The 24,286-nt window shown below is 33.2% G+C and overlaps 1 protein-coding gene across 1 annotated transcript; it reads left to right on the plus strand.

Moving 5' to 3' along the window:
• Positions 1–713: 713 nt before the first annotated feature.
• LOC133195867 (uncharacterized) lies at positions 714–24,083 on the plus strand. The gene is made up of 7 exons (XM_061331838.1): positions 714–734; positions 2,314–2,362; positions 6,908–7,044; positions 7,152–7,345; positions 10,844–10,986; positions 13,581–13,701; positions 23,888–24,083. Exons 1-7 carry the CDS (start codon positions 714–716, stop codon positions 24,081–24,083), a joined length of 861 nt encoding a protein of 286 aa, XP_061187822.1.
• The last annotated feature ends 203 nt before the right edge of the window (positions 24,084–24,286 follow it).

Raw genomic sequence — 24,286 nt, forward strand, 5'->3', positions numbered from 1 at the left:
TGTAAATTCAATTTTGTTCAAATGATGACTCCCGGGGCAGTGGTGGATCCAGGAATTTCGTAACGGGGGGGGGGGGGCAGTAGAGGCAGTGGGTCTGGGGGCTGCATTGAAGCCCCCAGTGGGTCTAGAGCAAGGCCTTGGTGGGGGTCTGGGAAGATGACGAATTCTTACAAAAAAGAGATGTTTTTTCCTTGATTTTAGGATAATGGACATATAAGTTCTACATAAAAAAAATTCAAGCCGGGGGCGCACCGGCCCTGGAGCCGCCTTTGCGGGGGTAGGGTTGGGTCCAATGGGGGATGGAAAGTTTTACATAAAAACATATAGAAAAAATATTTCTTCACAAGAATAGAAAAACTATGTTTAGTCATATTGATATGGAAGCATCCTCAGATAGTGTAGATTCAAGTTTGTTCAAATGATGACCCCTGGGATAGGGAGGAGCCACAATGGGGGATCAAATTTTTACAAAGGAATATATGGGAAATTTTTTTAAAAATCTTTTCAAGTACAACAAAGCCATTTGTTAAATTGACATGGAAGGTAGTTTAAAATTCACCCCCCCCCTCCCCGGTAATCTTTTCAATAATGAACTGATTTGTGCTTTTCCCTACCCAATGTACTCAGGTGAGCGATGTGGCCTATGGGCCTCTTGTTATATTTCTTTTTGACAGATCAAGAGGTATATTACCAGGGACATACATACTAACGGAATGGCGCCATGTTCAGTACAAGTTAGTAACCGGTTTTTCTCAAAGTCGAGTTACTTATTTTTTTTAATTTTCAAGAGACACTCGATAAGCCTCGTACAAGCACATCTTAAATCGACAGCAGGTTATCTTAATGTTATCATTTACGTCTTTTAAAAAATTGAATATTCATTTTTTTGACAAACAATATATATATATATATATATATATATATATATATATATATATATATATATATATATATATATATATATATATATATATATATATATATATAACAAAACAGAAAAAGAACGTGAAACCAAAGAAAAACTTTTTATTAACAGATATAAACCTGTTTTAAATGCTACATAATTATATTTTGTATCAGATATATACTTTTTTCCCGCAATTTATATCTGTATTATTTGTAGGGAAAATTTAATTTCCCGTATTAAAATTTCTTACGTTATGTCATGACGTCATAATTAACTTTACTAATGCGTAAATTCACATTAGCGCTTTTTGACGTCACAGTAAGAATATTGATTTTGTATTTATGTGTAACTAAGCAATATGTTGTCAAACTCCTGAAGATTGAAAGTGAAACTGGTAGAGTTTATTTCGGTGTTGTGATTTTTTTTTGATATATATATATATATATATATATATATATATATATATATATATATATATATGTTGATTTCATGAAAAACTGTATAAACAGCTGAAGTTTATCGCAAACGTAGGTCGTTGAATGGTATCTTAGATAAACTATACAAATATGCAGTCATATGAGTTCTATTCTGAGTATTTCTACGAAGCTTTAGATATGGATATTCCGAGAAATATCAGTATCTAATTTACTGATAGGACTGATCTGAATAAACATTTCATCAAAAAGGGAATTTTTCTCTCAACGGGAAAGGTGTATATCGTTGTTGTCTTCACAATGATTATGGAATATATGAGGGTTTTTTTTTTTATTTTTTTTTTTTTTTTTTTTTTTTTTGTTTTTGCCGAAACAATAGTTTTATTTATTTGATTATTCACTTTTCAGAAAGAAAGATGAAGACACTCTTGGAGTTTGCATTTATACTCGTACTATCCGTAAGTACAATGTTAGCGAAAGGAAAGGGTCAATTATAATAGCCACTAAGTAATATTATGCTACGATGTTTTTTGAGCAATGATATCTCCCGAACTTGAAATCAATTATAATGATCTGGAAAATAATTCTCATCTAACGTGGCATTTAAAACAAATTTTAAAAATAAATAAAAAATAGCACTTTAAATTTTAAAGACAAAATTTTACTTACTGTTAAAAAATGTTAATGAAATGAGAAACACATTGAAACTTTACTTATTATAATAACTACTGTTTGCTGCAATAAATGCATTCAAAATTGTTTAAGGATTTTAAGTCTGCAGTTTTACTAAATGAATAAATTTTAAAAATTTCCCTTTGTTATCTTATCACTGCATATATCGAAGTGTTTCATTTAAGTAAGAATTCTTGCTATCAAATCGTTAATTAAAAAAGTATGTACACCATTTTATGAACGTTTAGAAATTCTTGAAATATGGTGGAAAATAAGCAATGATAATTTAACATACTTCAGAATTTATATCTGACTTTTGCGGACTGGGAACATCCCAACTACAGCTACAGTAAGTTTTGTTTTCTTTCATTTAAATTAAAAAAAAATCTTCAGAATCTTTTTTTTTTTTGCTTCATTAATACGTTAAAGCAAAGATTGCATTGTTTCATTGTTAATACAAAAAATATAATGTAAAAAAATGTTTCATTGAAAAAAAACAAAAACCAATCATACCCGCGGTGTTATGAAATACCTCTGGAATGATTTTTTTAAGTAAATCGTTTGTTCTGAGTTATTTTATTGAATTCCCAAATGTTTGTGCTAGAAGAATAATTTATGACAGAATTTAAATAATGATATCCTTGGAACCGGGGTATATATTGGGGGAATGTCCTTTCCACAAACACCTGTGAATATGCCCCCTTTAGAAAATATTTTGATGGGTAGGGAACTTAGGTCAGGTGCTTCATTCTATTTAGGTTTTCTCGCAAAGGTGACCGTTCGCGGTAGTTCAGTCGGTAGAGCGCTCGCTCCGTGATCGGGAGGTCGTGAGTTCGAATCTCGGCCGCGACTGTCGAAAAAAAAGGGTAGGAACTGTTCTTTCGCCATTCGCTCGGCACTTTGAAGTGAAAGTTTCGGGTCTTTTGGATGAATCTGGATGAAACCCGCCGTGAACCCTACGTGTTGATCATGTAGACGAAGTACTCCGTAGTCAGATTTAGTATATAAAAGCAATGACTAATAAATGACATTAAACAAGTCAGACAAAATACCATCCAGCTATAAGTTATTTTTACAAACAAGGTCATTATAACAACAGTTTGAATTTGCGAAAAGCTGACTTTTAACGAGGGATATTGAAATCCTTGTAACACCAACTTATTTGTCAGTTGCTTGCCTCAGTTTAAAAATTAATCGTACTCAATGCATGCTCTTAAAAACAGAAACACCATATGCAGGTGATGTTGGAATATTGCTATATAAATAAGTAAATTTGATTCAGCTTAGTTTTATATGCATGCAAGATTGGTAACATTGATTTTCCATAGAAGGAAGTTCCAGAACAACCCTCACCTCATTTCCAACTAGATCCACTTCATACAAATTGCTTTAGCTTTATGCATATTATTCCGCTTAGTAATAAAGCCTATTAGTATCAATTTTTTAAAAAATCACGCCAACTATTTCGTAATAAAAAGAAAATTATCTCGTAATTACGAGAAAATCATCTTGGAATTGGGAGAAAGGTATCTCGTAATTATGAGGGGGAAAAATCTTGTCAATACAGGAAAAAATATTAGTACGAGATAATTTTCTCGTAGTAACGAGGTTTTCTCGTAATTGCGAGAGAAAAATCTTGTAATCACGAGGAAAGATCTCGTAATTTCGAAAAAATTATCATGTAACTACGACAAAATTATCTCGAATTTACGATAGAAGATAATTGTCGACCAAAGTACATCAAAGTCATAATTTAACCACTAAAATATGCATTGTTACAGCGCACTTTGAAAACTTACGCACTTTGAATTTTTTTTTAAAGTGCGTTAAATTTGGGACCAAGTTAATGTATAATATAGGGACTTTGATTTTTTTTCGGAGTGCGTTAATATCGACCATACATGTATTAACGCACTTTTAAAAAAAGTGCACGGCTCGGTCAGTATTCTTGCAAATATTAGGTATGATAAATAACTATTTGAACTTGGTTGGATAACTTTTCGGTGATGACGTCACTTCAGGATCTGATATATAGACGGGTTTTTTAAAAGATTTTTAGGGGTTGTCTTGTTCCCAAAGGTTCTCGTCAATGTTATGAAAGGGAAATGGGTCTTTTAGAAATAATGGAGGAATGATTGTTCAATAGCTCAATTTCGATTCTTTCTTTTTTTTACCCAGTCTGAAATATGATCGGTATATGTAGGGGTCGATAGGTGACTTAAAGCATCGCATTTTTCTTAGGGGAGAGGGAGCAATTATGATTTTCCATACCATGAAAATTATCTCTCTCTCTTTAATCTATCTATCCATCTCTCTCTCTCTCTCTTTCTCTCTCTCTCTCTCTCATATTCATTTAACTATCTATTTTGAATATATATGAAACATTGGTTGACTCATTTATTTGATAGTAAGAAAAATAAACCTTAGCAACATTTCTCACTCGACCTCGTTCACTAATAACTTTTTCTCAAAGAAATCTTACAAACAAATGTTATGCAGTCAGATTACTTCTATATCTGTAATATGATATCATAAAAAGGGTACACATGTCAAATAGCATGTTTTAATTACCTTGTTAATGCCTTTTTTCTAAGGAATTATTGTGTATACATTTTGAATAAAGGTTATGCAGCTCGGCGGAATATTCAACAGACAACCAACGGGTTGTATAACTAACAAGATCAGTAGTTTACGTAAATACATATATTTGGGTAAGAAAGATAAAGAGTTGGGCTGAGGGACCTTCTACCTGTCTTCTCGTTCTCGATGAGGGTAGATCAATTCATCAGTTTTTCGAAAGAAATATATTAAGAAAATAATGCTGTCTATTACTAAAATCTAAGTCCAGAAGTTTTGTTTTATACATATTTTTTCAAAGTGCGTTAAGTGTCTCCATGGTAAAAATATGTTGATGTACACTCTAAACGCACTTTGAAAAAAAAATTCGAAGTGTGTTGATTTTGTCCCAAATTTAAGGCACTTTGAATGTAAAAGGTAAAGATATATCGATCGATCTCAAAAAATCCATAAACAATACAAATATGTGAAGAGGGCATAAAAGACGGACCCCTACGATTTCCAGGGGATCAGGTGCCTTGGAGGAATAAGCATCCTCTGTTGACCGGTCACACCCGCCGTGACCTATGTATTGATCAGGTAGACGGATCTATCTATTAAAAAAAATTTCAAAGTGCGTTGCCACAATGCGTATATACTAAAAGAAATGAAAGACATGCATTCATTTCTACAGGTATTTAATACAGAAATACAGTAATTCGTTTGTATGTTTTTAATGAAAATTATTATTCTGAAGCTAAATACACCATTCAAACGCGGAAACAACATTACCGTGAGTTAATGTTATTTACCTGTTAGTTGATTTATGTTTACATCTGCAGTTCTGGAAGGTTTTGACTATTTGGGGAATGTTGTATCTATCTGTTTTCTTCTACTGATTTAATTTAAATCAATTTTTACTAGTTTACCAACTTTCAAATTTTTATTCCTCACTTTTTGCCATTGTAATATTTTTATCCGGAAAATCTAACGATTTGCCATCATATCTTACACACTCAAATGTTGGGGAGTATCTACTGTAAACTCTTTTCGTAAAGTCATAAATTAATAATTATCTGATAAAAAATGAAAATAAAATGAACAAATATACCAGCTATTAAAACTTGGTTTAAAGCAAGTTTATAAAATATTTTACTCGTTATTTTTAAACATAATATCATTAACGAATTATTTACCGAACTAATAAAAATAACGTCTCATTTCCCCATGTGCACTTCCTAACACAACCACAAATATATCGGCCGCTCCTGCGGCCGATAATAACGGCGTTTATTGGGAATTAAGAGTCCGATTGGCCCTTTAACATGTAATTACACAAAAAAAAAACAAAAAAAAAAAACGAACAAACATACAAATAAAAATAAAAACAAAAACAAAAAACAAAACAAAACAAAAAACACAAACAAACAAACAAAAGAATATATTACCATTGAATTTTTTAAAACCAATATTATAATTATCATTATTGCTATCATGGCATACAGACCCAGAAATTCAAGTTGACAGGGATTTAAGAAAGTTAAAAAGCATGAACAAAAACTAACAGTACTCACCGTACTTGTGGATTCAAAGATTTTCTTAATTTTACGGGGGAATTTTACGGGGGGTGGGGGGTGGGAGTGGGGGTGGGGTTCTTGCCCTTAATTTGCGATTGACCTGCCGAAAAATCAAGATTTCAAAAAATAATACAATTGATTCTTCTTTGTGATCTATTCTCGTAATAATGAGATCTCTTCTCGCAATTACTACAAAATTTTCTCGTAATTACAAGATCTTTTTTTCCATAATTAGAAGATCTTTTCTCGTTATAATAAGGTCTTTTCTTGTAGTTAAGAGAGAATTTTCTCGTTATTACGAGATCTTTGCTCGTAATTACATGATCTTCTCACGTAATTATGAGATCGTAGGAACGTGACTTTATTTTATTCACTTGATACTAATAGGTTTTCGTAGCTTATGCCTAGATATCTATTATTAATTTGATTATCTTTTTGTCTTTCTATACTCTCCATTAACTAACATTTTAGGTGTTGAATCATATTTGCGCCTAGGCTGTATTTTGAGTTGGGAGTTTCGATTAATGTGCAATTTAAAATATTCTGCTTATGTTCTGTTTTGTTCTCCACATTTGGTAGCAAAAATGTTTTTACGTGTTAGAGTATGTACGTCAAGTGAAATCAATTATCATTCCAAGTCTTCGCCTCCAGAACAATGGAGCAATACATGTACATTGACGATGAAGAGGATTTTATGTAAAAATAGACTGTCTTTATACAATGAGCAAGATTAAAATGACTATAATCTTTCCCTTTTTAAGGATGCTTGGAAAATGGTGATGTGGAATTGTTTGGAGTGCATGCGAAAAGTAGCATAAAAGTAGAAGGGAACCCCCAAAATTGTAACCACTCGCATGAACAAACTACACATGTCTACTGGATAAAGTCCACATGTCTGGTATACCAGTTTTTCGTAATGTTTCAATTTAAGGACTTCATTCATTTTTATTTTTACATAGAAATAAACTTTCAGATTTGAAAAATTTATTTCAATAATTTTTTTAGTCAGTACAAAATAACGCCAATATCAGTGTTTACGACTTCGACTTTGATGGCGTATCTCAGCCCCCTGGTACTCCTACTACTACTATTGCTCCTAATATAGTAGGAGGACATGGTGGACATCAATTTGTCATCACATGCAAAGACATTCCGGGAACAGGAATAATTAGAACGGTAGCACATGTGTTTCAAGAAAAGTAAATACCATATTTATTGATTTCTTTGTCATACTTAGAAATATTTAATCTTTTCATTTTTTGGGGGGGGGGGGGAGGGGGAGGGGGGGTACATTGAAGAGAAATGCATAACATTAGAACATTAGTATGGCATGTCAAACGTTGCAATATACGATCTTTTTGATTTGAATTGTATAATTTTCCATTTGTATTGTATATTATTATTTTATAATTTCCCATTTATATTGTATAATTTTTGATAAGCATTGTATTATTTTCCAGTTGTATTTTATAATTTTCCATTTGAATTGTTTTTTTAATTTATATTCTATATTTTCCATTTGTATTGTAAAAATCTTTTGTATTGTAATTTTTTTTGTATTCTTTGTTTTCCATTTGCATTTTATATAGAGAATATTACATACTAAATCCATATCATATATCACATCAGCCCGAGTGGCCCCATATCAGCCCGAGGGCTAGCGCTGATATGACATATGATATGGAATTCAGCGTGTAGTATTCTATTTATCTATTTAAAATACTTAATATGCGAGTTCACAGAAAGTCATTTAAGAATGTTTCGTGCATGTTTATGACTCTTTTCTTTAAAATCTAAATTAGCCAATTTTAGGTCTTGGAAAATTGAGTCGACAAATTTAAGCAAAGAATTATGCTACATGTATATTTAAATAAAATCAAGTTAATTAACTTTTAAACCTTATACTAACGTTACTTCTGGTTTGATATGGATTCTTGAACGCCGATCCGATACGTGATATGGATTTTCGGATTGGTCCTTGATATGGGGTATTGTGACTTCACCCGTATCGCACAGTGCGGAATCGGTGTATTTACTACTGAACATATGATTTAAAATCTGATATAAAATCTGCCCAAACTCCATTTCGTTGGTTGGGTGGGTGAGGTACCACCAGTCAAGATCAAATTATTTATTTTCTCAGACATTTCCGATTAAGGACAACTTATTTATTTGCCATATGCCAGCGCGCTCTTTTCATCTAAATGGCCGTCCTCTGGTACCGTGCACGCAGATACATACTGGAACCCAGTTTGTTTTGTGCACCTGGAACATCTCGCTCATTTTCAGAACAATGCAGGCTAGATCTTGATCAATAAAATCCTTCGTAACGAACAAAAATAAACAATCCCTCGGATACAATATAATGAAATGTTATCGCATACATATAAGAGATTATACAATACAAATAAGAAAATTTACAATACAAATAAGAAATTATACAATGCAAATGGAAAATATAGAATGCAAATGAAAAAATATATAATTAAAATGATTTTTTTTTTGTAACACAAATGGAAAATATAGAATATAAATAAGAAATTATACAATTCAAATGAAAAATTACAGAATACAAATTAAGATTATGAATACAATAAAGAGGGTAGAGGCCTCTGCTGGTGGACTGTTAGTCCACAGCCCAGTAGCTAATTATTTCGGCACTCGCTTGAAAATACGGATATATATTTAACTGCTGTGTTAGAATTTAGAAATTATTTTCAAAATTAAGGATGATCTCCCTCATGCATAGATCTAATCCTTCGACATATTTGGCTCCAGTCTTTGGCACCTTTTTCAGCACTTCAGTCTTTTTATGTAAATATTTTCCAATTACAACGTTTGGCATGAGCATCACTGAAAAGACATAATTTGTCGAAAAGTGCATCTGGTGCATAATAATTGGTACCGTATATGATTTACATTATGACCCCACAGGGACTTGTGGACAGTATCCCCCCCCCCCCCTTCTAGTACACATTTACCGTGTATTCCATTTGAAAAGTTAAAAAAACGAAGAATTAACGTTTTTTTTTAAAAAAAAAATCATACCAGCGGTATTATACCGCGGGTATGATTTTTTAATGAAACGTTATATCTGCGTAATATTTTTGATTTTTCATATGAAATACATTGTAAATGTGTACTAGAAGAATAATTTATGAAAAAAAACATAAAAATATTTCGACCCGGGGGGGGGGGGGGTCTTGTCCACAAGTACCTATGTATGACCCCTGGGTCGAGGCCTTTGCTGGTGGACTGTTAGTTCCCGAGGGTCTCCACAGCCCAGTAGCTGAGTATTTCGGTACTCGTTAGAGAATACAGATATATATATTTAACTGCTGTTTAAAATTGATATATTAATTGCAAACTTAAGGATTATCTCCCTCATGCATGCATAGCTCTAATTCTTCGACGTATTTGGCTCTAGTCTTTGAAAGCTTGAAGAGACATAATTTGTCGAAATGCACAAAATTATAAAACAGTTTTGTTGCACTCTGACTGTAGTAAAATTTAAAATTAAAACCATAAAACACAACAAAAGGTTTGTCAACATCAAGTTGCAATGAAATTATGCAATATTTTTAGTCTCAATACTTCATAAAATGCAAAAAATTGTTTAAACTTAGATCTTATCTTGAATTATTCCCTATATGTACTTATGTCGCAAAACTAGCTAAAATATATGTTGAAGATAAAAGTATATTTTATAGGAATTTTTTCGTTATGTGGCAAACACTGTAATCAAATGAGGTAAACCAGAAACATTCTACTCATCAATTTTTTCTTTATATATATTCATATTTGATCATCGATAATTCTAACTTTTTTGTTACACTCCTGACAAGAGAATCTACTGAGAATTGTGAAGCATGAATTACACCAGAACGTGTCTGTTTCATTGAAGTAGTTGTGGAATTACTTGAATTTCATAACAATTTTTCAGTTTTTCTTTAATTTCATAAAAATTAAAGGAAAAAGATAAAAACACATCTGGAGTGACAAAATTGAAAAAGAGACATCTTTCAACTTGCAATATTGAAACTGTCAATAATTTAGTTCTAAATTATTCAAATAGATCCTCATAGATCAACAAATACTTTTTAGTACGAATAGAAATCATGTCATCATTGAACTTGCATCTTTATATATATATATATATATAATATATATATATATATATATATATATATATATATATATATATATATATATATATATATATATATATATATATATATATATTAGAGCTTTTCCATGTTGAGGAGCAAAAAATCAAATGGTGCACTCCTGAAATCAATGGATATGCACAGATACTTGATGCTCATTAATGCTACTTGTGATTTATATAACATTTTTAATTTTTAAATGGTATATCAGTTATTGATCTGCACTTTGAAAATTCTTTTTTTTTTGACTTAAGTATCATATTTTAAAATCAATGTTTTAAGCAACATTATATTTTTTTTTATTTAGGCAACATTACATTTTTTTTAATTACTTTAGTTATTTTGACACTTTTATTCTTTTTCACATTATGAACTCATTAGATACTAATAAATGAATCTTTTTCGATGACTCTAGTTAGGTAGGAATATTGTTAATGAGCTTATTGTTTTGACAGCATGAATAAATCTTGAAGTAAGTAATCAGTCATACAAACTTAACCATTCATAAAGAAAGTTATGAATTTGCTTCAGGATCTACAACAAACTTCCAGACAACTACAAAGAAGTCGCTTCTGTTGAGATGCGCTTTAAAGCCGTCAATGATACAGCTGCTCCTGACATAAGCACTGTCTACATCGGAGATGAATTCTACATGTTCATCAAATACATGGGAAGTAAGGAAAAATAATTCATTGGGAAAAAAACAATTACGTACGAAGCCTTGAAGGATTTCATTAATCAGTCCATTTTCTTAATTTGTAATTACCCATTATTAACTTTTATTCCAAATTATTTTATAAAGAAAGAGTGGCATTTGGCTGGAATCTGGAAGCACTTGAAAAGTGAAAATTTCATTGATCTGCCGCATGAAATTATAGAAATCTTTTGCTGTGAAATAGGAAAAGGAATATTTTTCCGATGTTATGTTATGATTTAATAAAACATAACTTGAAAATTGTCAAGAAGGGTCATTCAATTGATAAAAATGTTATAATTTTTAAATCGTTTTTCTAAAAATTTGTTATCTGGTGGTCATTTCTCCATGATTTTAAAACGTTATCTGTGTGCATTTTAATTCAAAGAAAGGAGCAAACATTTCTTTAAAAAAAAGGGGGAGAGAGGGAAAAACCCAGAGACCATAGAAAATGAACGTTTGCCCCCTAAAAACCAATGGTCTCTTGTTTTTTTAATCTATAATATTTGTGTAGCAATGATAGATCAGTAGTATCCGTTAACAATCCAGAGCACGCAGGAATCGAGAAATTTTTGGTTTTGGTTCGATCCTTGCATAGAGCGTTATTTTATTTCAATCAAACAATCAAGTCGTTTGACAGGTTAATTTTATGTACTGATTTATGAAAAATTTTGAAATAGATAAATTTTGGTTCAGTAGTAACGAGAGCGAAAACAATTCTTCTTCCAACTTACTTTACTCTATTATCTTATACGAGTTTATAATTTATTTGAAGCGTTATACTATGTTATCGTAACTATTAAGATAAGCGGACTTAAATACTACAATTTGACAAGGTATTTCAATGGAAATATAACATTTTACTCATCCTCACAACGTCAGGGGTGATGAGTCCAATTTTCAACTGGTTAGATTTCAAATCGGTGCATATAAAAAGTTATAGAATTCATATTAATCAAGGAATATGCAATAAAATTGGAGGAAAGGTTGTTTACATTGCAATTTGAATAATGTTTGATTCTATTTTCGAAATTCAGAGTATTGAATTCTTTTTCTTAAAATTTTATATAACATACCGATTTTTAATTGCAATTTTTGGGGGTACTGTGCCGCTTTCCTTCAGCAGACACTGGAAAATTGTATGGAAATAGGGTTTAAATGTGTAATTTCTCAATTTTTGTCCATAAATGCTTTGGGGAAGTTAATGGTAAGAGCAAAATAAAAATAATAAGTACCAGTGGCAGTATCGTAGGGAATTGATGTTAAGTTCTCCTTGTAGTAAAAATGAAGGAGATTAAGACATCCGGTTCTTATCTATCAATAGGAATCCAGGGGAGAAACACGGTACAAGTAATACATATACCTTACCCAGTCCCCGTCTCCAGATAAGAGAAAAGTTTTAGTACTGTGTGAGTTACCCTCAGACAGAGCAGTCTTAATTATCATTCCAATCATTAACTCAGACAGAGTAAAAGGAAAACCTATATATTCCTGTAAGAATCTAGTCATACATGTTACAAACGGAATCTTTAAAAATCTTCTTAAGAACAACTAAGCCATTGTAAGTCATAGTAATATTTATACAGAAGCAACCTTAGGTATCGTAGAATCAAATTTGCTCAAATTATGACGCCCAGGGGTTGGGGCAGAACAGAGGGTAAAAGTTTTACATAAGAATATATGTAGGAATCATATTGAAAAAATCTGCTCAAGAACAGCAAATCCATGATTAGTCATACTGTGGTAGTGTAAATTTAACTTAGCTCTCCCCCCCCCCCTCGTTTACCTTTAATTACTGAACTGATTTCTGCTTTTTTCTAGCCAATGTGCTCAAATGAGCGATGTAGTCTATGGGCCCCTAGTTTTATATCAGTTGCTGAAGTAAGTATAAAGTGCTACGTGAACAAAAGTGCCAGTAGATCTTTTCACAAAATATCTTACGACTATAAGACAAACATGTTCACATATTAGCTAAAGTAGGTCACAAAGAATACTATATTTCTGTTACATTATAATTTATTGTGAATAATCCTTTAGAAAAAATTAATATCATAATAAACAAAGAAATTACAGAGTTGTCTGCACATGTTAATCTTAATCCAGTAAGCTTCTGGTGAATTTTATCAATTTTGAAATACATGTTTACTTAATACAAATTTACCTTTTACTTGCCCGATGCAATTCAATCCAAAATGTATACAGAAACTGATATCTAAATTGACATAGACGATGCTTATTTTACCAAATAAACTAAAGGCATTTACTTCAGAGTTACACTTCAGGACTTAATTAATGTAAAATTCAGTGTATTGGAATCTTAAAATGGAGCGTGTTATGTAAAGATATGTTTGTCTTATTTTTTGATTCCGGAATAAATAAATGTAAATTAATCTCTTTGTTCTTAATTATTTCAATTACATAATTATTTACCATTGCAGCATATACATGTATTAGAAAATGAAAAAAAAAAATGGCTATATAATAAGGAGTCTTTTAAAGCACATATTGATTAATAATTTTTTCTAATAATTCAAATTTAACTCTATTTCCAAAAATCTATTTTTTTCTTCATAGAGGAATCTTACAATGTTATTCCTGAGAAATGTTCAGCCTTTGGTGAGACATGGATTCCAAAAGGACCTGCAACAAAACCAGCGGATAAATCGGTGGATTTGTGGAATATTCAAAAAGCTGGGTAAAATAATTATGATTGTGTTCAAGTTTTGCTTTGCAGGTGATAAGTCTTATTGATTAGATATGCAGAGCGTTATATTAACTTTTTTTTATTTCCTTATTGAATATGCTTATAACAAACAGTACACTTCTGAATTGTTACAACCAGTTAGACTGAAAAAAAACATCCTCTTTTTCAAGGTTATGGATAATTTTGTAAAACATTCAGAGAGATCCTAAGGGCTTACATTTTTAGGTCACCTGAGTCACTCAGTTACATGTTCTGTGATTTTTTCTGTTCTCAAAAAATCACACTAGCTTTATTACCCGCAGCTGGAATGATACTTTTACAGTCATCAACCAGACTGTTAACTGAAACATAATTAATATTTTGGGGGGTCAACCACCTCCTATTTCCATAGAATCCACTTTATCTATTGCTCTCTATAAGAGCTGGTGCATTATTCCCTACCCAACGTGGATTTCAACCATTATCTACCTCAGAATTCTCAGTTTCACCTGGATCATCAACACGTGTATTACATTAACTGTAGCTGGGAGTGAACAATGTACATAAAGTTAAGCTGAGTGGACTTTAAACATCACCTAAAATTGGATCAAAATCAAGAACAATTTTAAATTCTAATGCAATTGTTTTGTAAAACGTATTTTGATTGGCTATATAAAGGGCTGATGTTTGAAGCAGTTAAATATGAGTATTAACGAGAACGAAGGCTTTTGATTGTAACGTCATAATAAAACGTCGCAAAAACACTTGCCAACCTTTCATATAACAAAACGCAACAAAATAAGACGCGTCGCCGGTAAAACTGTTTGCGACCGTTAAATCAGCATTAACGGTCGCAAAAAGCAATTAAGAAGATAGTTATTCCCTAAATCTTCTTAAACATAATAGGTTAGCTAATTGCATATTCTTAAGAAATAAACAACGCGTTATTCAGTGACCATGGCGTTATGAATAGCAATTGCTCTGCTGACATATTCCATGATGCGCTAGCGCCATGTTCACTGAATAGTCCTTGTTTATTACATACATGTATATTTGCATTCTGTGATGTCAAGAATATTAGAGGAAATCCTGACCTACATAAGGGCACGGGTGCATGCTTGTCTCCAGTGAAGAAAAACATGACAATAAAATCAGTAGACCTGATTAATAATTAATCCACTTTATCTCCAATAAATCAAATAGAATATAATTATATGGTATTTGCTTATTTACCACAGTTAATATCTGGATACAAACCGCGCCGTCTTCAAAATTTTTGTGTTGATGCTGTTGTGACGCGTCATGACATCATTGTTATCGAAACTCTTTGAGAAAAATTATTAATAAAAATATTAAGAAAAAACAGAATGTTTTTATATTGATTTTAACTAAAGAATGTTTTCTTATGTTTCTTTAAGTTTTTAAAATTCTGTTCTTGATCGTTCTTGAAATAGAAACACTATTACAGATATTTCGCTTTGTCTGAACGTAAAACACCCTAGCCTGAAGAGTTATCGTTCTTTGTAACTATATGCGTAAAATGAACAAATAAATTAAAGATATATAAAGAGCTCTATTTTAAAATTTGTAGAAAGCTTTATGATACAATTAAACACGTTGACTAATTTTTTTTTTAAATTAAATACACCTCAATCAGCAATTTTAATCATTTTGAATTTATTTTTTCTCAGAGGATTTCATTACAAACTAAATTTTATTCCTTTTACACAACATTTCATATATATACTTCCGAATGTGTTTTATAAGTGGAGTACCTTGTACGGCCAGTGTAAGATATGAACTGCACTCATAGCAGAAGTTGCTTTCATGGTGCTATGAATGCAGCTGGTGAGTGCAGGTTCATAATGGGAGAAAACAGAGAGAATGCAAATAGAGAATGCAAATATATATATATATGTATAACTTATAAGAATTTATACAAGAAGTTCGACCAATTCCTTGATCAGAACCAACACGACCATTCACAAAAGAAGTTGTAATAGACGTTTGCCGTAACTATCTATCTGATGCAAGTCTGGTGAACTTATGCTTGCCTTTAACGGTATGTTAAAAGACTAAAATTTGAAAATCATTGTTGGATACATCATACAATGTGATATTGCATGAGTCAAGAATATCCATATTTACATCAACAAATTCTTTACATGAGCTTCTATAAACATTTAAGTACCTAATAAACAAATCTGAGCATCATTTATGTCAACATTTTTTTAATTTAAAAAGTTTCAATATCATATTACTATAAACACAACTCTCAGATGGTATATAAGCAACACAAAAAAAAAAAAATTCCTTTGAGAATATTAATCAACAGAAAAAAATAAAACGCTCAGATCGTGCATATTTTAACTTGTATGTCACTGACATAATCAAAGAGAATTTCACGTATAAAAACGCAATTGAGTACCACTGGAATGTTCTTAATTTACAAGTGACTCGGTTAACTTGTGATAACAGTTGTATCCATCTATATTAAAGTTTTCGTAAAAACCCAGTTTCGTTTCAATGAGGCAAACTATATGATATTTATTTATGGATTCAATATAAAATCGGGATTTCATAATTTGATAAGAATGCCACAAACATTTAAGCTATGTACATGAACAAAGTTGGGGTTGTTGACAGGATTATTGATAAGAGTATCCGTACTCTTTCTTTAATTTCCTAGAGGTCAGCCAGTCCGAGTTTAGCAAAGTCCACGTTGTCGAGGCCAAGTTTGAACGATTCGTCAGCATTTTCAACAAGTATTTTGGTCCCATCCTTTAGGGGCATACCTCCTGAAGTTCGAGTCGAGGAAAGAGGAATTACGGACCCTATTGCACACAACTTGTATTCTCATTGAAGGAAAAGAATTATAACTCAGATTCCTGCATATCATTTTTACTTTGTTTGACTTTTATTTCTTTGATTACAATATATAAAATACGAAAACAAGTGGTTAGAGCGTTCGCTCTAGAGTCGCGGAGTAAGGAGTTGATCCTTACGTCGCAGGTTCGAATCCCACTGTGGGACGTGGAGACGGGTCTTCGGATGAGACCGTTTAAACCGAGGTCCCGTGTCGCATTAGGTGCTGGCACGAAAAAGATCCCTCACTGCTCAATGGCCTTAAGTGCCGAGTATAGGTCAAAATTTGCAGCTCTCCACCGGCAAATGGTGGCGTCTCCATATGAGTGAAAAATTCTCGAGAGGGACGTTAAACAATAAACAAACAGACAAGTAAGAAGAAGAAATTAAAATATTCAGTACAGGGTATACATGACATAAAGGAGATAAAATGATTTAAGGGTGCATATAGATTTAATTCGTATGCCATCTTGCACCATGTCAATGTTACAAAGATCTTGTCTTTGACAAACCTTTGCAATATAGGAAGTTTAGAATGTAAACCTTGATTTTAACATTTGTATTAAGTTTATCCATACTTGAGGAAAAAGAATCGTTATGTTGGAGAGATCGAGTCACGGTCCTAAGCAATTATCAACAATATAGAAATGTTTAAAAGTGTAAAGTTTGTCTGTTAGAGAAACAATTTTAGCACAAAAGGCAGCTGTACCTGCATTCTATATCATATATAACATTCGCCGTATGAATAATAAACTAAAGCACATTCTCATACCGGGTATTTTATTCGATTTTTGTAAAACAGGAGTCCGTCTAACAAATCTGTTTCTAAGCATATATTGACCAAAATTTATGTAAAGTGTAGCATCGGTAAATACATTAATCTTTTTGTCGAAACACAAGGTGGTAATCAGGACAAAGTGTAAATGGTTATAATTTTTGGCTGATATTATCTTAACTTACAATGATGAAATAAGGTGACCTTATGCTATTTCCTTTCGTCTACACCCGACAAGACAGTGTAGGCTATAGACATTTTTCAACTTGCATACAGGCAAACCCACTTTGAGTGTGTAAATTCAAATTTAATCACACCATAGCTCCCGGGGCAGGGATAGAGTAACAAATGTAGTGTAACGTTTTACCAAGAAAGAAATGGGGAAAACCTTGAAAAGTCTTCGCAGGGATCAGAAATCCACAATTTGTCCATTGAAATGTTTGGGAACTCTAGATCATAAAATTTTTTCTAAAGAACTGTCGCGCTTTTAATTATTCAAATGTTGTTTGCATGTGATTCAATATTATTCAATTTATTTCCCATTTCCAATCCCGGAAGGGAAGGAGCTCCAAAAAAAGGGTTCATATATTTACCAAAAAAACTCTTAACATCTTTTTTCTTCATAATTCAGGGCTACAAATTAAAAAAAAAAATTCCTATTAAACAGATTCATTTTCTACAATGCAGAATTAAGTGAAAAGTAGGGATGCGCGATTTTATCGGTATACCGGTATATCGCGATTTTTCATTGCGTGATACGTATCGTGATACGGAGACTAGAATACCTTTATTTGGTACATAACTACAAATTCCGGAAATTATTCATTTATTTGTTCAAACTATTGAATGACAATTATAGGAAGTGTAAAAAAAGGTTGAAAACAGTTAAACAACGGCATCAAAATATGCTATATATTAGATAAATAACTGAAAATTTAAAAAGTAAAATTATGTTTTTATAGCATATTCTTAAGAAATATAAAAGAAATTCATTTGAAATTGTAGTAAAAATTGTGTGTAAAAATATCGCGATTTATCGTGATATTTTTTTTGGGGGGGGGGATCGTGATATATCACGATACAAAATTTTTGCCGATACCCATCCCTAGTGAAAAGGTTTGATTCTTTACAGTGTATTATATTTTCTTTAAAAATCTTCCCAAATTAAATGTTAAGATTGTCAAATTATTGTAGATATAAGTTTGTCTCAATTTGGGTCAGACGAAGGTATTAAGTCTCTTAAGTTTAACAACTACTACTTATCGCAGAGATATATTCATCGCAGCTTGACGTGACGAGATACATGTAATGTTGAACATAAGTTCAATAGAATTAAAAAAAAACAACAGCAGAAAGATTATTATATTTCATGTTATATACCCAGAATTGGTCCTTTTGTCATAGAATGACTGTTCTTTGTTGCATACATCTCTTCTGTCCGTGCATGTCCTGTGGGAATAAACAATACATTCGAATTTACCATTCATGCATAATAACGTTTGACGCAATAATTCGGCAGATTTTAACCTTGTTCTTCATGAGAAGATTGTTCAAAGTATTTGCAATACATTTATGTAAGAGTGTTTCCTAACCCTAACCCTGAGCCCGGAACTGTGACTTTAACAAACCTGAAACTAAATTATATGATTGGAATTTGATGGTTTCTAGCCTTAGTGTTCTTAATATCAACCTACGGTATATATTTCTATATACAGTAAAACTTGGTTAGAGCGAAGTTCTGGGGACATGATAATTTACTTCGCTATATCCGTAATTCGTTTTACCCCACCTCTGATGATTTTTCGATGAAATCCTGGCTTCCGATTGGTTGAAGTCTGTCACGTGAAGGGGGTGTATTACTTAATATTTACATTTGCAAATGTTTTCTTTTATATAACACTATTAAAAGCAACGCGTATCTATATCCGTATAAACACAGATTCCTCGCGTCATAAACGTTCGACGTAATTTCTCAGTGACGTCATAAAGGATCGACGCGCAATCAAAAGATCAAACTCGTGCCGTTGAGTTTGAAAAAATAAAACATTTCACGCGTTAAAGTTATAATCAGGCTAATATATAATATGAAGAAGTCACAAAGGTAAATATAAGTAATAAGGTATCATTTTAAAACATCTATCGGGATATAAATACGGGTTGGTACGAGATCAAATTTACCATAAAGCCCTTCGGGCTTTATGGAATTTGATCTCGTGACCAACCCGTATTTATATCCCGATAGATGTTTAAAAATGATACCTTATTTCTTAATTAAAGTCGCTTGAAAATCAATGCATGGTTGATGCGGAGTTATCGTTCTTTTGTAACACTTCGAACAACTCGAGTTCACGAGGTTTGCGGGTGTCTGTTGATAAGTGAAAAGTTAATCAACGTAAGTAACGAGATGGAACCTTTTTCTCACTTTACTTAAAGTCTTCGAAACTGTCAGTACGTTATGAAACTCTCGCAAAACAACATTACGTAACACAACGTGACGTCATAATAGGCATTGTATGAGTGAAGAAACATATAGCGGAGAAAAACAATTTTACAAACCACAGACCACAAACATTTCATCGATGCACAGGCACTTGTTTCGGTAATAAATTTTTAACCCATAGTATAATAATAACACAAGGTATCTAACTCCGAATTACACGGAGTACCCCCCTCCCCCAGAATCGCACTCATTTACACTTTCAGAGGAAATACACTGACAAACTGTTTATACCTATGTTTTCTACGATAATTTATCTACACAACCATATATGGCATGCTTGTCTTTATTTTCTTTAGTCTCCGTAAACAGCGTCAAAACTCTGCTCGTCGAGTGGAAAAGTCGAATTCAACCATGAAATGGTATGTGCTAATCCCGCACAGAGATTTCGATTGGCTAAAAATCTGTTTCTAAAATTACATCGGATAAACATCGTAACGTTTTCAGGGAAAATCAGACATAAACAAGTTCTATTTACTCATGCAATATTTAAACACTGGAATTGAATTTTTAAACCCACTCATTTTTAGCTCACCTGAGCTGAAAGCTCAAGTGAGCTTTTCTGATCACCCGTTGTCCGTCGTCCGTCCGTCTGTCCGTCCGTCTGTAAACTTTTCACATTTTCAACTTCTTCTCAAGAACCACTTGGCCAATTTTAACCAAACTTGGTACAAAGTATCCTTGGTTGAAGGGGAGTGCAAATTGTTAAAATAAAGGGCCAAGTCCCCTTACAAGGGGAGATAATCAAGAAAAGACAAAAATAGGGTGGGGTCATTAAAAAATCTTCTTCTCAAGAACCACTGGGCCAGAAAAGCTGAAACTTATGTGGAAGCATTTTGGGATAGTGTAGATTCTAAATTGTCAAAATCATGACCCTCGGGGGTAGGACGGGGCCACAATAGGGAATCGAAGTTTTACATTGAAATACATAAGAAAAATCTTAAAAAAATCTTCTTCTCAAGAACCACTGGGCCAGAAAAGCTGAAACTTATATGGAAGCATCCTGGGGTAGTGTAGAATCTAAATTGTTCAAATCATGACCCCCGGGGGTAGGGCGGGGCCATAATAGGGAATCCAAGTTTTACATTGAAATATGTAGGAAAAATCTTTAAAAATCTTCTTCTCAAGAACCACTGGGTCAGAAAAGCTGAAACTTATATGGAAACATCCTGGGGTAGTGTAGAATCTAAATTGTTCAAATCATGACCCCCGGGGGTAGGGCGGGGCCATAATAGGGAATCCAAGTTTTACATTGAAATATGTAGGAAAAATCTTTAAAAATCTTCTTCTCAAGAACCACTGGGTCAGAAAAGCTGAAACTTATATGGAAGCATCCTAGGAAGTGTAGATTCTAAATTTTTCAGATCATGACCCCCAGGGGTAGGGCGGGGCCACAATAGGGAATCGAAGTTTTACATTGAAATATATAAGAAAATCTTAAAAAATCTTCTTCTCAAGAACCACTGGGCCAGAAAAGCTGAAACTTATATGGAAGCATCCTGGGGTAGTGTAAATTCTAAATTGTTCAAATCATGACCCCTGGGGGGTAGGGCGGGGCCATAAAAGGGAATCCAAGTTTTACATTGAAATATATAAGAAAAATCTTAAAAAATCTTCTTCTCAAGAACCACTGGGCCAGAAAAGCTGAAACTTATATGGAAACATCCTGGGGTAGTGTAGAATCTAAATTGTTCAAATCATGACCCCCGGGGGTAGGGCGGGGCCACAATAGGGAATCGAAGTTTTACATTGAAATATATAGGAAAAATCTTAAAAAATCTTCTTCTCAAGAACCACTGGGCCAGAAAAGCTGAAACTTATATGGAAGCATCCTGGGGTAGTGTAAATTCTAAATTGTTCAAATCATGACCCCCGGGGGTAGGGCGGGGCCACAATAGGGAATCGAAGTTTTACATTGAAATATATAGGAAAAATCTTAAAAAATCTTCTTCTCAAGAACCACTGGGCCAGAAAAGCTGAAACTTATATGGAAACATCCTGGGGTAGTGTAGATTTTAAATTGTTCAAATCATGACCCCCGGGGGTAGGGCGGGGCCATAATAGGGAATCCAAGTTTTACATTGAAATATGTAGGAAAAATCTTTAAAAATCTTCTTCTCAAGAACCACTGGGTCAGAAAAGCTGAAACTTATATGGAAGCATCCTGGGGTAGTGTAGATTCTAAATTGTTCAAATCATGACCCCCGGGGGTAGGGCGGGGCCATAATAGGGAATCCAAGTTTTACATTGAAATATGAAGGAAAAATCTTTAAAAATCTTCTTCTCAAGAACCACTGGGCCAGAAAAGCTGAAACTTATATGGAAGCATCCTGGGGTAGTGTAGATTCTAAATTGTTCAAATCATGACCCCCGGGGGTAGGGCGGGGCCACAATAGGGAATCGAAGTTTTACATTGAAATATATAAGAAAAATCTTTAAAAATCTTCTTCTCAAGAACCACTGGGCCAGAAAAGCTGAAACTTATATGGAAGCATCCTGGGGTAGTGTAAATTCTAAATTGTTCAAATCATGACCCCCCGGGGAAGGGCGGGGCCACAATAGGGAATCCAAGTTTTGCATTGAAATATATTAGAAAAATCTTAAAAAATCTTCTTCTCAAGAACCACTGGGCCAGAAAAGCTGAATCTTATATGGAAGCATCCTGGGGTAGTGTACATTCTAAATTGTTCAAATCATGACCCCCGGGGGTAGGGCGGGGCCACAATAGGGAATCGAAGTTTTACATTGAAATATTAGAAAAATCTTTAAAAATCTTCTTCTCAAGAACCACTGGGCCAGAAAAGCTGAAACTTATATGGAAGCATCCTGGGTAGTGTAGAATCTAAATTGTTCAGATCATGACCCCCAGGGGTAGGGCGGGGCCACAATAGGGAATCGAAGTTTTACATTGAAATATATAAGAAAAATCTTAAAAAATCTTCTTCTCAAGAACCACTGGGCCAGAAAACCTGAAACTTATATGGAAGCATCCTGGGAAGTGTAGATTCTAAATTTTTCAGATCATGACCCCCAGGGGTAGGGCGGGGCCACAATAGGGAATCCAAGTTTTACATTGAAATATATAAGAAAAATCTTAAAAAATCTTCTTCTCAAGAACCACTGGGCCAGAAAAGCTGAAACTTATATGGAAGCATCCTGGGGTAGTGTAAATTCTAAATTGTTCAAATCATGACCCCCGGGGGGTAGGGCGGGGCCATAATAGGGAATCGAAGTTTTACATTGAAATATATAAGAAAAATCTTAAAAAATCTTCTTCTCAAGAACCACTGGGCCAGAAAAGCTGAAACTTATATGGAAACATCCTGGGGTAGTGTAGAATCTAAATTGTTCAAATCATGACCCCCAGGAGTAGGGCGGGGCCACAATTGGTATATTAAAAGGGGGGAATCTGGTAAAGAACAGCATGGCCAAAGTTACTCAGGTGAGCGATGTGGCCGATGGGCCTCTTGTTTAATTTTGTTCTCTGTGCGGTATAAACAATTTGTCAGTGTATTTCCTCTGAAAGTGTAAATGAGTGCGATTCTGGGGGAGGGGGTACTCCGTGTAATTCGGAGTTAGATACCTTGTGTTATTATTATACTATGGGTTAAAAATTTATTACCGAAACAAGTGCCTGTGCATCGATGGGGTAAATTCGTTACATAGTTTTGTAGTGACAGGGTACGCTATGTTATAATTCGACGAAAGAGCTCATTCATTTCATTTTAGCATTTTTTCACCCTTGTAATCTTATAAAAAAAAAGAAGAAGAATATTTTATGTCTAATTTCATAAATATGCAGTTAAAAAATCTGTAAGCGTTTTTGAAAAGGTGATTTTTATTTTCCATTCCTTATATGGGTTTTATTTTAAACAAAGTCAGCTTCAATTTTATTTTGACGACATAGACGGGAATCAATATACATGTATTTTATGTTAAAAATTTTAAGTGTTTAAAAAATATTCAGTCACATGACTAAACTGATAATTACATTAAATATATTTCTAAACATCATATTAATACAATGTTCTTTAAAATAATTTTATGCATGATTAATACAGAAATGGAAAGGATAAATGTGCTGAACAAAAAGAGCTGTTGGAAATATTCGGCAGGTACAATGAAACCCTTATTTATGCCAAGATGTATGGGTTCCGGTTTGCAGAGGGGAACTATGTGACAATTACATGTGAAGTGAAGATATTTAATAGTCTCAACGTCACTGACAAAACAGTAAGTAAGAAAACATTTCAGTGAGTGAAATTCATAATTTTTTTTTCTCTCATTATCAACTGTGGTTCATCATTCCCGCGAGACGTGGAGACCGATACTTCGGATGACACCGTATTAACCGAGGTCCCGAGCCGCAGTAGGTGCTGGCACGAAAGAGATCCCTCTCTGCTCAGAGGCCTTAAGTGCCAAGTACAGGGTTAAATTTGCAGCCCTCCAACGGCAAGTGA

Source organism: Saccostrea echinata, unplaced genomic scaffold (genome assembly GCF_033153115.1).
Source record: "Saccostrea echinata isolate AGI-Se365-2 ecotype Australia unplaced genomic scaffold, CSIRO_AGI_Sech_v1 ptg000001l, whole genome shotgun sequence".
Taxonomy (NCBI): Eukaryota; Metazoa; Mollusca; class Bivalvia; order Ostreida; family Ostreidae; genus Saccostrea; species Saccostrea echinata.

Bases quoted from the DNA above. Each gene is read 5' to 3' on its own strand.
- LOC133195867 (XM_061331838.1), top strand. From the start codon at position 714: ATGGCGCCATGTTCAGTACAA. The intron at 2,363-6,907 runs GTAAGTTTTGTT...TCCCTTTTTAAG, and splicing joins ACATCCCAACTACAGCTACA to GATGCTTGGAAAATGGTGAT. The intron at 7,346-10,843 runs GTAAATACCATA...AATTTGCTTCAG, and splicing joins GCACATGTGTTTCAAGAAAA to GATCTACAACAAACTTCCAG.